Genomic DNA, 17834 nt, shown 5'->3' with positions numbered 1-17834 from the left:
CCGTACGCAACGATGCCTCCCCGTGCACCGCACAGACGCGGGCTCGTCGGGGTGGGCTCCTTCAGCAGGCCGTGCTGGTTCACTAGACCTGCCGTAACAAAGTGCCGTCTTCTCACAGTTCCAGAGGATAGAAGGCCAAGATGGAGATGTCAGCAGGGTTGATTTCTTCCGAGGCTTCTCCCTTCGGCTTGTAGACGGCTGTCCGGCTTCTCTTTTGTCTTCCCGGGGTCTTCCCTCGGTGGGTGGGGTCTGAGTCCCAATCTCCTCTTCTGGTAAGGGCGCCGTTGTGCTGGATGAGGACCCACCCGAATGACCTCATTTTACCTTAATTCCCTCTATAAAGGCCCCAGCTCCAAATACAGTCACCTTCTGGGGTCCTGGGGGTTCGTTAGCGCTTCAACCTGTGAATTTGGGAGGGGAGGACACGGTTTATTTATCCAAGTACAGGGGAAATCTGTGAACGTGTGTCTCGGGGTGAGGAGGGACATGGCCTTCACTCTCCTCCGGCCCACACTCACGTACTCGTGGCTGAATAATTCAAATAACTAGCACTCCTGCGGGGCCACAGGTAACTGAGGAAGGGGAGCTAAGGGCATCTCGGGGAGGAGTGAGCCTCTCGGGGTGAAGGGGAGGTCATTTTCCAGCATAGAGAACATAAGTGGGCGGTGGGGGGGGGAGTTAGAGAGGAGCAGGGGGTGATGGGGAGATGGATGAAGGCGAGTACGTCGAGGAATTCTGCAGGAGGGCAGGGGCGCTGGGGGCCACAGGTGGACACCGGGGCTGGCCCCCGCCAGCCTCTCCGTTAGCCCAGGACTGGCCCCGTGGTCGTCGGACGAGGCAGGTAGTTCGCTACGTACATCTGATGTGAATAAAATGATACCCGTGGAACAGGGTCCACGCCTCAGCTTGAGCGCTTCCTCAGAAAATACAAGTATATTCACAGAAATGCCCTGCCCTTCAAGACAACATTCTACATTCTTCTGTCCCCAAACCACAATGTTGTTTACATAATGAGTTTGAAAACAAAAGGGAAATATTAGACGGCGTCCTTCATGAATTCTGATAAGGGTGTTATTCTGTTCAGAGGCATCCTAATTATAAAGCAACACAATAAGCCTCCACTCCAACAGAGTTATTCTTCTCTATCAGGCAGATGGTAATTGCTTTTTAAAATAATACATATATATGTGTACAACTCGTGGCTTATCTGTTTAAGTTATCTGTTTGGGGGAAGTAATATCTATCTTCTTAAATTGCCTAATCTTTTATTCTGCAGAGGCTAACTCTGACTAAAATCTCTTTTCGAGAAACATATTAGCGCTTAATGAAAAAGCAGCACTAGGAGAAAAGGATATAGTCTCAGAAATGATGAGATTGCCGAGCGATGGCTTCGGAGGGAGGGGGTATAGGTCTCTGCCCGCCGCCACCTGTGAACGCAGAGGGCAGCAACGATTGTTTTGGCTCTTCTGCCCACAGGCACGCCAGGCAGGTTGGGAAGGAGGTGGCCTCCAGGCTCGGCCTCGTCCCGGGAGGAGGCAGGGAGGCAGGGGAGACTTCCAGCCATTTTCGGGATAGCCAAGTATTGGTTACGCCCAAGGACTTCCAGGATCATTCCCTTTCTTTAAAAGATGGCTTCACATCGAGGGCCCCAGCCATAGCCCAGAATAATGCTTTCCTGCCAATGAAACGTTCCGTGGAGACAAATATTGTGGTGGAGAGTGGGGGTTGCCTTTCGTTAGCGGAGGACGATGTAGGGCAGAATTTTAACACTGTAGGTCAAAGCTGATGAGACAGAAGTGACGTCAATTTAGCATTTGCTGAAAAATGAAAAGGAGAGACTAGATTAGACCAGATGCACGTAGGGCTTCCACCGAGGGCAAGCGCTGTTTGGTAAGCCTTTAACGCTCCCAGAGTTAAATGCCAATTCCATCTGGGTGTACCCTCACCGGTCACCCACCCTCTGGGCACGAAGGGTTAGCTGTCCCGGAGCCATCCAGGCCCAAAGCAAAGGCGTCGGAAGGCATGGAAGGCCACTTAGACGCGGCGCCCACGCTCACGCGGAAAAGCCCGGCTCCCTGGGCTTGCTCGCTCGCCTGTCCCCAGAACACTGAACGGGCTGGTCTTGCCTTGTCTGTTGACTCAGGAGCTGGTTTAGTCTGAGGTGAAGAGAACAGGGTCGTCCCAAGATCATCATGCGCTAAAATCCACCACCCTCCTTCCAAACACGAACATGGGACATTGTAGACATTTCTTAACAGGGTCCACCTGCTTCTAACAGACTCCTATAGATTTGTCTGTCAGTGTGCCCGGCTACGTTACAGCCCACCCACGTATCCCCTGTGTCCAAAACACATGCATTTCCTGCAGAAATGTTTATAATTAAAATTTCCATTTTTAACAAGATGAAGGACAAAAGGAAATCCAAACACGGGTTTAGCCGCATAGAGGCAGCTCAGAGTCAGCAGCAGAAATCCAAAATTATCATTTGCTCCCGAAATAAATGTATGAAGTCTCGAACCACCAGCACCATCCCCCCAGATGTCTTGCTTTCATCCGGCTAAAAACACTCTTGCACTTTGGGATACTATGGGATCGTAGTGGGATCAGGATTCTAAAATCACGATGGGACAGCAATCGCCATATGCCTTAGTCACAGCCTCTTTTCTTCCACCAAAGCCGCCCTGACGCTGGACGCTGGCTTTTCCCGTCTCTTTGTCCCTCGTTCACACTTGGTCTGAATTAAGTTAGAACCTAGTGTGTTGCTCTCCACCCTCAGCTCTTTCCCCGAGGTGGAAAGACTTCCCTGCCAGGGCCGTCAGTCAGCTGATGTGTCTGTCACCGGCTCTTGTCACACACTACAGACACAACCATTCCCCTAAACCTGCCAGGGATTCTGGGAGCAGATCTGAGCCCGGTGATCCCGTGGCCTTGCCTTGGTCTTGGCTGTTCAACAGCAATCGCGACAATGCATTCCAGCAAAAACACGTTCCAGTGTGGTGGAATCAGGTGACAGTTTGTGAAGTCACACCCCTCCAAGCAAGGTGAGGGCTCTCAGAAGCTGGCCGCCCATGGAACCCCATTGAGAATCAATCCCCTTGCTTTTAAAAAGCAAATACAACGGACAGTCGGGGGGGGGGGGGCATGTATCATTATGACAACAACCATTAAATGGCATCTCAAGGGGGACCCTCACCCCTCCCTGCCCCTAGGGCCTGGGTTTCTATACAAGGAAAGCTGCAAAAATACGTTTCCGGTGAGGCAGCGTGACCTGTGGGGATTGCTGTGATCCGGACACAAGCTTTTCTCTTTAAATACTCATTTCTGGATTAATTTGTCCGCACACATACCAGTCATTGAGCAAGAGTGCATTCGGAAAGGCTACCCACTGAAAGAGAGCACACTACATTTTATCTCACACTGCTTTTGAGGATACTCGTTGCATATATTAAAATCTCCGGGTTTGCTCTTTGAGCATTGTTTCAGATGTCTGTTCTTTGTTTAGGGTTGCTTTCTCTCAAACCTTTGGTGGTGTTCTATTCACTGTGAATATGCATCTGCTCAGGAATTCCTGCCCAAGTCCTGGGGGAGGCTGATTCTGCATTTCTTGTCTGCCATGACTGAGGGTGAGGAGTAACCTCCAGAAGGAGTGAACTGGTCCTGGTCGTCCAGGTGAGCAGTTTCCCACCAGCCGTGGGGTCTCTAGCTATATCCACACTTTGTCCTACGTTTGCACACATCTTCCAACGTCGCCTGCTGGTGACACAGCCAGGATTAGCTTGGTGACTACCAGAATCCGCTTCCTGTCCTGTGTCTCCACTCACTCAGAAACAGCTCCGGCCTTGGTGGAAGGGTTTCTGTGCTGTGGATTCTCTGCTCTATTTTCTCCCACAATCTGCTCCAATCCGCTATCGTCTTTCAAGGGCTCCCCCAAATGTCACGTCCACAGATGAGCCTCTTTCTTGTTTTCTGGCAGTTACACAGGCGGGAGTGTTAAGTGGTGCAGTCATCTTGGGAAAACGTTCAGAGGATTCTTGTGAAGTTAAACACATGCCTAGCCTTTGACGCGGCCATTCCATTCTTGTCATAGTCCCGGAAGAAGTGAAAATACGTGCCCCAAAAGACGTGTACGTGAGTGTGCTTGGAAGCTATACGCACCATACTCAAAACTGGAAACAACCGAAATGTCCTTCCGCAGGAAGACAGACAGACAGACAGACTGTGGTATATTCACACAATGAGTATCAATAAAACAAACTATCACTACCCACCAATAAAAAGAGACTACCAACCCCAGCAATGGCACTACTAGGTATTTATCCAAGGGATACAGGTGTGCTGTTTCGAAGGGACACATGCACCCCAATGTTTATAGCAGCACTATTGACAATAGCCAAAGTATGGAAAGAGCCCAAATGTCCATCGATGGAGGAATGGATAAAGAAGATGTGGAATATATATACAATGGAGTATTACTCGGCAATCAAAAAGAATGAGATCTTGCCATTTGTAACCCCGCGGATGGAACTAGAGGGTATTATGCTAAGTGAAATTAGTCAGAGAAAGACAAATATCGTATGACTTCACTCACAAGAGGTCTGTAAGACACAGAACAGATGAACACAAGGGAAGGGAAGCAGAAATAATATAAAAACAGGGAGGGGGATAGAACATAAGAGACTCTTAAATATGGAAAGCAAACAGAGGGTTCCTGGAGGGGTTGTGGGAGGGGGGATGGGCTAAAAGGGTAAGGGGCATTAAGGAATCTACTCCTGAAATCATTGTGGCACTATACGCTACCTAACTTGGATGTAAATTAAAAAAAAAAAAAAAAAAAAAAGAAAGAATCTGGGGGAAAAAAAAACCCAACAGACTACCAACACACACACACCACATGGACGAATCTCACCATGAGATCGTATATTGATTTTACATTGATTTACAGAAGCCAGGTATAAAGGGTGCATACTGTATAATTCCATTTATGCGAAGTTCAAATGCAAGTAAATCTGCTTTATGGTGATTAAAAAAAAAAAAAACAAGCACAACAGAGGGTGCCTCTGGTGGGGGGGGGGGTAGACTTGACCAGAAAGGAACTTTCTGGAGGGACGGAATGATTCCATGTCTCGGCTGGCGTGTAAGTTACACAGGTGCATACGTTTTTCAAAACCTGCCGAGTTGTGCAGTTAAGATCCATGCCCTCCACTGTATGTAAATCAATCTTCCATTTAAAATAATTTTCAGGGGCGCCTGGGTGGCTCAGTCGGTGAAGCGTCCACCTTCAGCTCAGGTCATGATCTCGTGGTTTGTGGGTTCGAGCCCCGCATCGGGCTCTGTGCTGACAGCTCGGAGCCTGGACCCTCCTTCGGATTCTATGTCTCCCTCTCTCTCTGTTCCTCCCCCGCTCATGCTCTGTCTCTCTCTCTCTCTCCTTCAAAAATAAATTAAAACATTTAAACAAATTTAAAAGAATAAAGAAAAAATAAAATAATTTTCAAAATAAGAGGCTATTTTCGAGCATGAAACATGCAAGGTTTATTTTTAATCGTATTTTTTAAAGCTGACAGGAGGCAAGAAGACATTTACTTGCTGTCTCACACCGCTGGTAAGATAAACAGTAAAGAGGTTCAAAAGATCCCATTACATCCTATTGCTTCGAAAATGCATAAGATAAATATAATACATGTTCTCAGTTTCAGCTAATTATCATATTTCACTCACCACCCCTCAGCTGTGCCAGGAAACAGCCCTGACTTTCCTTTCTGAGAATACTATATTCGGACCTATATTTAGACCTAATATTTAAGGTAACATTGAATAGAGACGCCACCTTGACACGCAATACCAGCTGCCATCTCACGCGTGCACACAACCAGAAAGTAACTGCCTTTGCCTCGAGCGAAGATGAAAAGGACGGGAGAAACGAGATTATTATCTCTGGAAATCTCTTCACCACGAAGCCGCTTCCTCTTCAGAAAAGAGTGCATGGCTCATGTCACCACTCAAGCATTCCTTCAACGGCCAGGGAGAGGAATCTACATTTGGTAATTACAAATGCTCCCTCGGACCCTCCCTCCCCTGCCCAGGAAGCCGAGCACAGCCCAGGAGGAGCCCTGCGGAGATCGGCACGGTGATGGCACTGACGGGTCCTCCCGGTGATGCGCCCACTGACCGCCTTTGGGCCAGACCACCTGATGTTGGGAGATCCCAAATTAACCCAGGGGTTGGGGTGTTGCGCTAGCCCCCCCCCCACACCCCTCTGCAGTGACAGCAGAGGCCAAGCAGCTGTGGACCGAGAGCCCTGGTTGGGGGCGGGGTGGGGGGGCGCCTCTGCACCAGCAGAGGCTTCACTCGGGGCCCCTGCGTTCCTGCTCCAGGAGGGAGCGGCTGACACCTTAGGGTAATCCCCCTGTCTCTTTTGGCTCCTTTGGCACCCCCGTTCTTCTTTTGTTTCCCAAACACTTCAGCACCCCTGTCACTGATTGTCTAGATTGACCCTCTTGCATGGAAACACACAGTGTGGCTCTGTGTTCCTGATCAAAGCCCGATTAGTACACGGCAGGTTCGAAGACTGGGCAGACCATCAGCGGCTTTGGGCTTGAGCACAGGGACGGGCTCGACGCCGTGGAAATTGGCAAACTGGTCGCTATGCAGAGAGGCGGGATCACAGTTCTGTAATCGCACCCCGCGTGGCCTGGGACGAAGGGCACACTGAGAAGGAAGCCAGCAAGCTGGTGTGCGCTTGGCCATCGGGGCAGGAACGCAGACGCGGTGAGGGCGCGGGACGGCTGCGCCTGACTGCCTGGGAGAGGTCCTACAAGGAAACCAGCAAGCTCGGGGATCGGAACTCTGAGGTCGAGAAGAGTCAGAGCGGGCAGGACGCTCCACGATGGCCCTCGAGGGCTACCGGAAGTCTCACGGCCGCAAGACTGGTACCAAAAATCAATCCCCAAATTCGTTCGCGGAGTTGCAGAATTACCTAGTACTTTGAACCCACAGCCTTGCCAGTCCTCTGATGTGAGAGTTAGGGCATCGACTCGGGGGGGTGACGAGCACCCCGAGCACTGAAATGTGCCCATTGGGTTGACTCGGAAAGCTTCGAGAAGCTATAGGTCTTGAGGATGCCTTGCCAGACGTGGTGTCTCCTCACCTGGTTGAGAACATCAGCTTCCCTTGGCCCAAAGACCCATTATAGTCTTGCCCCAGGAAGTTGCCTTATGAGAGAGTTTGTCCTCAACACTCACCCCCCACTTCCTGCTGCTACCAAACTGAGCCCGGCTCACACCAAGGGGACAGATACCATGTTGGCTCCAAGAGGGTTGCAGGCACGTGTGATCCGAAATCTCCATTCTACAGTTTCACTCTCCAAAAACTGAGCTGTTAAAAATCCAACTAGGAAGGTGCCTGTGGTTCAAGACTTCGAAGTGGCTCCCAGAGTTCAGACCTCCCCGTCTCCTTCCAGTGCGTGGAAGTCAGGTGGAAGGTGGGATACGCGTGAAGGCGGTGTATCTAACCTCCAGGACCTTTAATGACAGTCACTTCCAGAGCCAGGAAAAGGCAGCAACTGAAGCCACCAAGGAAGCCGCGTCCCATTGCATGCAAGAGAAATAAGCTTCTTATTTGAGCCTCTGGATTACTTTTTGTCACAGCAACTTCAACCAGTGTTCTAACGCAAGACATATTCTTTTAAAATATAAATACTCTTAGGGAACTATACGTGACTTAACATTTCACATGAATTCGTTTAACCAAGGTGTTTTCTTCCAGAGCCCTTGTAGTTGAGTCTGACAGCCTGGTACTTGGAATGCCGCCCGCCCGGCACTTAACGGCAGACGACCTTTATTGATGACCGTGCTCTCTGAGCCCAATTCGAGTCCTCACCACAGCACTGCTGGCAGCTTCTACCAACTGATCCAAGTTGGCGAGGACATCATAAAACCCACTCGCCGTCCTGACTTAGGTTTGGATGGGGAACAGCAGACTGGGTTGGTCATTGAAGAGAGGCCCCATGAGTCTAGGACAGCAAATCGTAAAGAATGCTCACGGAACATGTGCTCTGTGGGGACACACCCCCAAGCAAGGGTGGTCACCATTGGATACAAGCGCGCAAGTCAGAGTCCTTGCTTAGCAACAGGAGAGTTGATCAACCAGAAAGGAATGTGCAGATGTCACACGAAGAGTCTCCAGGATGGTCAGGAATTTGTTTTGGAGGCTACAGAGCCTGAGTGACCCCCAACTTAAATCCCTGAACCATCCCAAGGGGGACCCTTCTGCTCCAGCCAACGTACAACCATGAAAATGGAGCCATCGATTCTGAGCTCCGAAGCCCCCCAGGAGTGGCCGCTGCCCTCTCTGAACGTTGGACGGCTCCCCACCCCTCCCCGGGATGAACCCTCCTTGGTCTCCACCTTCTCACCCCCAGTTCTGCTGTTATGTCAGATGGGCTGACATCTTCATTCGTCTATGCCTCAGCTTACTCATCTATAGTGAAGATCATTGTAGCACCTACTTAGGAGGTACCAACTTAATGAAAATTAAGTGAATGTATATAGTGCTTGGGTGGCACCTGAGATGTGGCAAGTGCCATCAAAGTGTTAGCTTTGACGCTCAATAAATGAACGGCATAACTTGTCCCGTGACGTGGTGACATCAGAGGTCCCCGCTATGCCGACTTAGAGTGAATTCATCTGGCAGGCAATTGTTTTGAATTTTGATAGTAATCTGAACAGCTTCACCCGAGAGAATGAATAACATGTATGAGTTGGGGGCAGGTACTTTGAGGTGGTCTGGTTGAAACCTTGGTGACTGCAAGATTGGAGCTCCCGAAGAAATTGGACCAAATAGAAAAACTGGGATGTAGTCATCTGAGGCAGAGGATAGATGAGCAAACCCCACTTCCGCATCTTTATAAAATCTGCTACTGGAGACAGCTGGCCTCTAGGACCGTTGATTCCAATGCTCATGGGAGAGTCGATGGCAGGTCGAGTGCAGTTCCCAGACGATCGAGGACTATGATAACCAGCTTCCCTCCCTCCCTCCCCTTCCTTTCAGGGTAGATTGGCAAGGCTCTCTCTGCAGACATTCCCTAACCAGCCGCCTCCCCACCCCATCACTACTTGAGGACAGAGGAGCAAGACACCCCGTTTTCCTGAGTTTTTTTTTTTTTTTTAATTCTCAGAGAGAGAAAAAGAGAGAGAGCAGGGGAGAAGTACAGAGGGAGGGAGAGAGAGAATCTTATGCAGGCTCCACGCGCAGTGTGAAGCCTGATGTGGGGCTCGATCCCATGACACTGGGATAGTGACCTGGGCTGAAATCAAGAGTCAGATGCTCAACAGACTGAGCCACCTGGGCGCTCCCGTCCTTAGAGATTATTTTATTTCACCAAATGCTCTCAATGCAACTGTCCCAATGTAAACTTAATCTTCAATCAGCTAATTTTTAAATTTGTTGACCATTTATTTTCACTATAGCTGCAATAGAGTCCTTTTGAGAATATTTGAAAATCAAATTTAAAAAAAGAAAAACTATATCAATGAAAGGTAACCTCTCTATATTGCTGGGCTCGGTAGGTATCCATTTGTTTCTCTGGGGACGTAGAACTTTCTAGAATCTTCTGGGATGAAAGAATGAGGGAGGTTTACAGACCATACAGGTCTTTCTTCTCACTTCTGCCCCTACCTTCCTGTCGCCGACGTGAATGTTTGGATCCATGGACTGGAGGACCCAGGATACAAGAAGTTGAGAATACCTACCTCTGCTAACATCATAATTGTTACCATTAAAATTATTTTTCTCCGTCGTGTCTTTTGTCCTACGCATAGTTTTACGTAGTTGTAGCTACAGCGTGGATATAATTTTGGATTCTGCTTTCTCGCTTACAACTATTATGTAGATCACAAGTATTTTCATTTTGCTATATAATCCTCATAGCAAGTGTTATCGCTGCCCAATACACCCTCAAGTGGATTAGGTATAACTTACTTACCACGTCCCCTCTTATTGTAAACCTAAATTGTTTCCATTTTTTCACCAACATTTGACTTTAGCGCTTTTAAGAGTGGATCAGAGACATGGTAAGTCTGTGGGAAAGGTCATAAGTAAGATGACTTCCACCTTGCGTGTCTCTGGGTTCTTCACCGGCCCTCTTGTCCCAGCAACACACTCTCAAAAAGTATCTGCATCCAGACAGTAAGTCATGTGACCACCCCAGTAATCCTTCCACCTGAAAATAGTTTTACAATAGGTACCTGGGATTTCAGCTACATCATTCCCAAATCACACTGGATGACCTCCTTGCTTCAGGGAGAACTGGTCCCTATTGCTGCCACCGATATTTCTCTGAGGCCACACCCAAGGCCAGGTGGCTGTGGCACTGACGGTCACACCCCTCCTGGTGGGGGTTGGGGCGATACCGAACCCAGAGTCCTGACAATGCACTGCGCTGTCAGGGGCAGCTGGTCAACCCACAGCTTGGGGCTGGGAGGCACAGGACCAGGGGGTAGGTCAGAGCACAGGACTGAGCCTCTTTGAAAGTCCATTTCTTCACCAGCACCAGGGGTCAGGTAAAACCCGAGAGGGGTCAGAAGCCACAAAACGATGAAACCTGTAATGCCTGCCCATCCCCACCAACGTTACCATCCAGCGTGTATCCCTCGCGTGTAGATGAAGTGAACACACGGTACTTTACAAACAGACATCGTCATCCTGCTTTTCGGCCTATCCTTACAAAACACAGCTGGACAAAACGAGGTCAGCAGGAAAGCCCATGAGACCCGGACCAACGGACCCTCCATCAGTTCTGGCTGACATTTGGTCACCATCACTGGTCTCGCCTGGGCCACACTGCACCGTCCTCAGTTCCACCCACCTGAACACGGCCTCCCGGAAATGCACTTTCGTATCGTCACCTCTCCCGGGTGGGGGTCTGTGCCCCAGGGAGCAGGTGTCCACTGCTCACTGCCACAAACTGGTGAGGACTACGCTAACACCTCCCTTTCCCCGGAGACGACCCCTGAAAGCCCAACCCCACACCCATTCAGTCTCAACTAGTCTCCGCAGGTGGCCTGAGGCCTGAAGAGTTCTTTCATGCCATGAAAACCTTTAATGATTTGGAAATGAAAAAATGAAATGAAAATGATAAAGATGCTTTAAAAAACAAAACAATACTGTGGCACCAGAATGAACGCGCCCTGGTGATGAACTTAGAGACGCCCCAAGTTGAAAGTCACGTCGGGAAAAGAGGTGAGGTTTAGAGTTCTTGGCCACTGATTGAGGTTTAGGGGGTAATTTCTCCCCATTTCAAGGAGATGGGCGCGCCTCTCACCACTGCGCAGTCCGGCCGCACACACTGGAACGCGAGCGGCAGCGCGCTCCCTGCAAATCTCCAGGCTTCCCGAGCTCTCGGGCTCTTCCAGCTTCTGGAGCACCGAACAAGCTTTTTGCTTGAAATTTCACCCGATAAAAATTATAAGTTTCACTGGGTGAAAGGCAGAAAGGGAAAAGAGGGATGGAGGTGTCCAGATTGAAGGAGGATCCCCTTCCCTTCCGCGGGCGGACCTGAGGTCTGCGGCGGGTACCAGGGACTCCGGGGCGGCGGAGCGGAGAGGGGCGCGCCGTGCGTCTCCAGCACCCGCGGGCGCGGCGCTGGATGCCTCCCCCACCCCCGCCCAGTTTGGGGGACGACTCGAAAGGCAGTGCTCGGCAGTCCCCTCCTCCTCCTTTCTGAACTCAGACCCCTCCGGAGTGGCGGACAGGAGGGAGGCCAGGCCGGCCGGTGGGGGTGAATCTGCGTAACGTTCACCCTTTAAAGTCGTGACTCGGGGCGCGGCGGGGGGGCCTAGTCTTTAGGGGGGTTGCGGCGGGCACGCTTCCCGCATCGTCCCCGCCAGGCCCCGATCATTCATTCGGTCAGTCTTCATGAAAGCGTCCCCGCCGCCTGTCCCCCAGTCTCCGCCTCCGCCGGCCGGGGACTGCTGTGGGGGACACTGGGCTCCATCTGGTCCGAGGCGACCAAGAAAACAGGTTGCTTTCTACCCTTCCCCGACACCCCTTCCCCTCCGGATTGCGCTAACGAGGTTAAGCGAGGTCGGAGGCTCGCGCCCGGGGGGCGGCGGCGAGCCCGCATCCCGGGCCGAAGGCCCCTGAGCCCCCGCCCCCACCCCCCCGCGACCCCCGCGGGCGCGCGCGCGCCCCCTCTCCCGCCGCTGTCCGCCGTCGCCCGGCTTCCGCGGGCCGCTCGGCCCCGCGCCGCTGCCCCGCCGCCCGGCGCCCGGCCAGCCCGCCGCGCGCCGCTGTCTCCCCCCAGCGGCCGTGGCGTGTCGCCGCGGGAGCCGGGCGGCGGGCGGGCGGGCGGCGGGGGCGGCTCGGCGCAGGCAAGCCCGCGGCTCCGCCCCGCGCGCCCCCCCCCCCCCCCCCCGGCCGGCAGGGCCGCCCCCTCCGCGCCGCGCTCGGCTCAGACGGAGCAGCCGCCTCTGCAATGTCAGCAGCCGCAGCGGCGGCGGCGACGCGAGCGGCAGCGGCCGGGGCCCCGCGGTAGCCGCCAGCGCGGCACGGTCCGGCGGGCGCGCACGGCGCGAGCCCGCGGCCACCTAGCTGCCTCCGGGGCGCCGCGGACGGCTCTGCGCGCCCCGGCGCGGCGCTCGGACTCCAGGCCGGTCCGGCCGCGGCCGCGCACAAAGGACCGCGGACGCCGGGCTCCCGGGGGCTGCGCCCAGGGACCGGCCGGGGAAGGGGGCGGGGGGGACGGCCAGCCGCTGCCGCGTCCCCTCCACGCCTCCCCTCGCCTGGCGGCCGGAGCCCGAGCCGGAGCGGGCCCCGTCATATGACAGCGGCGACACCGCGGCCGGCGAGCGCGCGTGCTGCCCACTCGGCTGCGCCACGGCCGCCGGCGCCGGGGGTGGCCCGCGCCGCGCCCCGCTGAGCGCTCGTCCGTCGCCGCCGCCCCGCGCCCCCCGCGCCCCGACTCTCGGGCCCCGGGGGCAGGAGCCGAGGGGAGCCCCCCGCCGGCGCCGAGCCTAAAATGGCCACGCTGCTCCGCAAAATCGGGCTCATCCGCCTGCACAACCGGGACACCGAGGACCCCAAGCACCACCACAACCACCGCGGCGGCGGCGGCGGCCAGCAGAGCGCGTCGCTGCGCGGCAAGGGCGGCGCCAAGAGCGGCGGCCACAAGCAGCAGCAGCAGCAGCAGCAGCAGCAGCAGCACCCCGGGGGCGCGGGCGACGCGAGCCCCGGGCCCGGCAAGGGCAAGGGCAAGCGCGCGGCGGAGCCGGCCCCGCGCGACAAGCCGCCGCAGCCGGCCGCGGGGGCGGCGGGGGCGGCGGGCGCCGGGGGCCCCCGGGAGCGGGCGGCGGGCGCCAGGGCGGGGCCGGGCCCGGCGGCGGCGGCGGCGGCGGCGGCGGCGGCGACGGCGGGCGGCAGCCTGGTGCCCGCGGCGCGCCAGCAGCACTGCACGCAGGTGCGCAGCCGGCGGCTCATGAAGGAGCTGCAGGACATCGCGCGCCTCAGCGACCGCTTCATCTCGGTGGAGCTGGTGGACGAGAGCCTCTTCGACTGGAACGTGAAGCTGCACCAGGTAGACAAGGACTCGGTGCTGTGGCAGGACATGAAGGAGACCAACACCGAGTTCATCCTGCTCAACCTCACCTTCCCCGACAACTTCCCCTTCTCGCCGCCCTTCATGCGGGTGCTCAGCCCGCGCCTGGAGAACGGCTACGTGCTGGACGGCGGCGCCATCTGCATGGAGCTGCTCACGCCGCGCGGCTGGTCCAGCGCCTACACCGTGGAGGCCGTCATGCGCCAGTTCGCCGCCAGCCTGGTCAAGGGCCAGGTAAGGCGGGCGGGCCGGCGGGGAGGGCGGGGGCGCGGGGCGCCGGGCGGCCGCTTCCAGACCCGCCTCCGACGGGGCGACGCTGCGGGGGCCCAGCGCCGTCCCTCCGGGTCTCGGGTCTCCGCGGGCGCTCGCGCGCGCTCGCTCGCTCGCTCGCTCGCTCTGCGCCTCTCGCCACCACCGTTCGTCCTGTGTCCCGCTTCCCCACCCCCGCCCCCGTGCCCGGGGCTCGGCTCCCTTTCTTCCTCCACCGCCCACCCCGTTCCTGCTGCGCCTCACCCCTCCCCGTCTCCCCTCGCGCCCCACCCCTCCACCCCCTGCCCTTGGTGGCCTTCTCCACTCCGCATCCACCTCTCTCCTGCCCCCTTTGCCCCGGTGCATAGGCCGCATCTCCTACTCCTTGGCCCCCTTTCCTCCTTCCCAGCCCCCCTCCATCTCCCTCATTCCCTCCCCCTCATCTGTTTCTCCCCTTCTCGGAAACCCCCTAATCTCCTGAAGGTGGAACTTTAGGGGTACCTCACGACCCGAGCGCCCTGCTCTGCCCCCAACACACACACACACACACACACACACACACACACACACACACGGATCTTCTCAGCAACATCTCAGGTGGGTGCCCCGCAGGGGTGTGGGGTGCCCTGCAGAGGGCTGGCCTGCTGGTGAACCTATAGCCCTGCTCTGCCGGCTCCTTCTGACAGGCATCTAGAGCAGAGGTGAAAATACTGCTCTTGAGAAATTTCACTGGAGCAGCCGAGGTGTGGTTTGAGTGGTTCCTAAAGTGTCAAGGCCAGACTCTGTCAAGGAAATGCCTGGCGCCTACCTGCCCCCTTCCGGAACCATCACCTCTGGGGCAGGTGTTCAAGGGCCGGGTCTCTCCGAGACCTGTTTCTTCCCTGGGTTTCCTCGTGCCTCTGCAAGTTAAATCCTTTCTCAGGGCTAAAGATTTTTAACTAAGTAGTGAACTCCCCCAGGGGGTAGGGGCAGGCAGCTCCACGCCTGAGGACCCCAGAGCAAAGAATGAATGCGTCTTCTCTGAACTCAGTGTTCCCACCTGGCTCCAGACAGGGGCATGATGGTTGTATCTTGCCACACTGCATGCTCTTGATGATGCTCGAGTTGATTGATATTTTCCCGAATCAATATGAAGCAGTTGATAAGACCGTATTTTTGTATGGGCAGTTGTAGATTATGGAGAATCGTTTCGTTTAGAAGACCCTGAATGACCTCGATTTGCTCGTTCTACAGCCAGCATATCAGAAACCATCAGTCCTCTGTCACCTGCCTCTGTCCCTTTCACGGCAGGATCTTTTCACACTAATCAAATAATGCTTGTTCACTGCCAGGTTCACCAGAGGTAGAGCCCCTGGGATCCTACTCAAATAGCGTCCTGACTCCAGGGGAGGAGCACTTCCTGCTTGCCCCTAGTCTGTTGTTACCAAGTAACCATCCTGCCGGTCTGTCTTTTCTGGGATTCATTCGGTTCCACTTATTTCTTGAGTTGGGAAAAGGATGCATATGACAGCTCTGGAGAGACATCTTTAACTGAGAGAGGTTTAATGCTTTTGTGTCAGAGGTTCATGCTGACTCCTTTCCGTTCAGCGCTGGCTCTGATGTAAGGTGCCTGAGATTTAAATACAAGCCACAGGAGTGGGGCGGGTGGGGGGAGGGGTCACCTTAGTTTATTTTTCCAACAGGATTTGTACAAATGATGTGGAAGAATATTCTGCAAAAAAAAAAAAAAAAGGCCTTTGTTATCTGTTTCTTAAATCATTGTGAATCAGAACTTTCTGGAACAGTCTTTTCTTTCATTCTCCACGGTGAGATGACTTTGGGGATCAGGGGAAGAGGAATGTCATCTTATAGAGCCACAGAATCATGACATTTTAGGTTTGGAAGAGATCCTAGAGGTCCCTTGGACCACAGCCTGCATTTTGAAAGGTGCAGGAAAATAAAGATTTCAAATGGGAAGTGAGGACGTTTCTTAAAAAGAGATACATCTTTGTAAATTAAGTGGTTTCCACGTTTAAATTAATGTTGTGCATAATAATTGCATCGATGCCCGTGCAGTTCTCTTAAAGTTCCTTGGGTATACGTTCCTTCCCTTCATGACCAAATTGAGCCTTACACACAGTTTGCAAGTTGCAAGATTATTGCTTTCGTTGTTGAAAATAATTGTCAACATTTTTAATGATTAATTTCAAACCTCACTTAATTGAACTCAGGGCCCTCCACCAAACCTGTTGTATTCCTCCCGTTCTAAATTCTAGTGTGGAAATACCTGAACTAAAGGCAAGAACAGGGCAATGTATCAAAGCACCAGCTCAACACCTTTGCCTTGTCTGTGCTGGCTTCAACACCCGAAAAGACACCAAAGGGGGATTCACGTCAACTATTCAGAATGCAACATACAAATAGGAGAAATGAAGCCATGATGTTTCAAGATCCTGTGCGCCAAAGGATTCTAACAGTGTTTCAGGGACCTGAACATTAGCGTGCCTTTCCGTTTCGAGGTCCCTGCTTACAGACTGCTCGGTGCCCATACTCTTTCCGTGGTGAAAGGTAACAGGCTTTGGCAAAGCCATCAAAACACCTGATGAGGTATTCGAAGACAGCCAGGACGGCCGAACCAATAATTAGTTTAGAGGAAAGAACCGTTCTACTCTAGTTAAATTCCCCTCTCTGTTGCCATTCCTTTTTTGGATTCGTGTGTCTTAAGAGACAAAGTTAAGAAAGGCTTTTTTCCCACTTGCATAACTGCTCAGCTTAACTTTCCAAATCGAGGGTGTACTAAGTTGACTTTGTTTCTGCACCTTCGGAGAAACCGTAAGACACTTTTAAAGGTTCCATCGGGAGTGTGAAGAAAAGGTTTGCTGAACGGTTTTGTGCATAAAATAAAAAGCTCGGGGTTATCGCAGGATACGATAAATTCAGTCGTGTCACGAGACCTCTACCTAGTGGGCCCGCGTTATCAGATGTCTTGCATGCTGCTTTATGGATTGTGGTGGTTTTAAGTGAAATCGATGTGCATTTCTTGTAGGATGTGTTCTTTGTAGACACAGTGAGACACATGCCCTGCTTGCTTATTGTCTATAACTAAGCCTTGTTCTGACCAAATGGAGACATTCTCAGTAATTCTTTTGGTTTTCCGCAATGAAGTGGAAAATTTCCAAACTTTTAAAGTGAACGGATGAAAATGTTGGATCATAATTTATACCCTTTATCATTTACCGAACCAAAAGAGACGCTCCCTGGCTCCAGGGTAGGATTTGCGACCTTCAGAAGCTGTAAGACGGTCCGGAAGTTCATTGCAGCGTGAGACCTAGCAGGTGGCCCCACACACAAGACTCCCCTTGCCAAGCTTTCCGAGTACAGACTCTGGAGACCTAGGCTCACTAGCACCAGCGTTGGAGGGCCCTGGTCGGGAAGTGACTCGGAGTTCCCTGGCTCACACACCAGGTTTGGAGCCTGGGATCACTGAATGATCGATAGAGACCCTCTCCTGGCAGTCCTTGGAGCAGAAGGGTCCCCAAAAGCCGTTTGAGGAGGCTCCAACTCAGCTTTCTGCTTGCACGTCACTTTGCCTCCCGAGTGTCCCCTTTTCCAATCACTTAGACATTGCCAGGGGCAGGGAACCAGATGGCACTTGAAAGACTGTTCCTTACTCCTCCTCTGTTTTCCCAGAGCCAACCACACAGCTCAGCCCAACATGCAGGCGATGCTCAGGATGATAGCAGCAGCTAACCTCACGGGGTGCTCTGTGCTATGCCCCGGGCCAGCTCACACTTAGGCTGTGTCACCTCAGTTGGCACTAGTGTTTCCATGGTCCCCGTACAGGTGAGGAGACCGTGGCTCGGCACAGTTGGGGGAAGTCGATACCTCCTGTTCCAATTCTCGCGATGACCGGCAAAGCTCTGGAAACCGAGGATCCTCGGTAGTGAAGGCTGTCACGGCTGGCAGAGTCCGACCGGGGGCCGTCTAAGCACCTGGCCGTCTCCTCCAGGCAGCG

The 17834-nt window shown here is 53.6% G+C and overlaps 1 protein-coding gene across 1 annotated transcript in view; it reads left to right on the top strand.

Annotated features, from left to right (window-relative positions):
- The first annotated feature begins 12437 nt into the window (after positions 1-12437).
- The window catches only part of UBE2QL1 (ubiquitin conjugating enzyme E2 Q family like 1), a 40117-nt gene continuing 34720 nt past the window's right edge, over positions 12438-17834 (top strand). The window contains exon 1 of the mRNA XM_045442572.1: positions 12438-13825. Coding sequence (XP_045298528.1) covers positions 13016-13825 — 810 coding nt within the window. The 5' untranslated portion in view covers positions 12438-13015. The remainder of the gene's footprint in view (positions 13826-17834) is intronic.

This window comes from Leopardus geoffroyi, chromosome A1 (assembly GCF_018350155.1).
Source record: "Leopardus geoffroyi isolate Oge1 chromosome A1, O.geoffroyi_Oge1_pat1.0, whole genome shotgun sequence".
Lineage (NCBI taxonomy): Eukaryota > Metazoa > Chordata > Mammalia > Carnivora > Felidae > Leopardus > Leopardus geoffroyi.
This window is presented reverse-complemented; position numbering and strand designations above follow the sequence as displayed.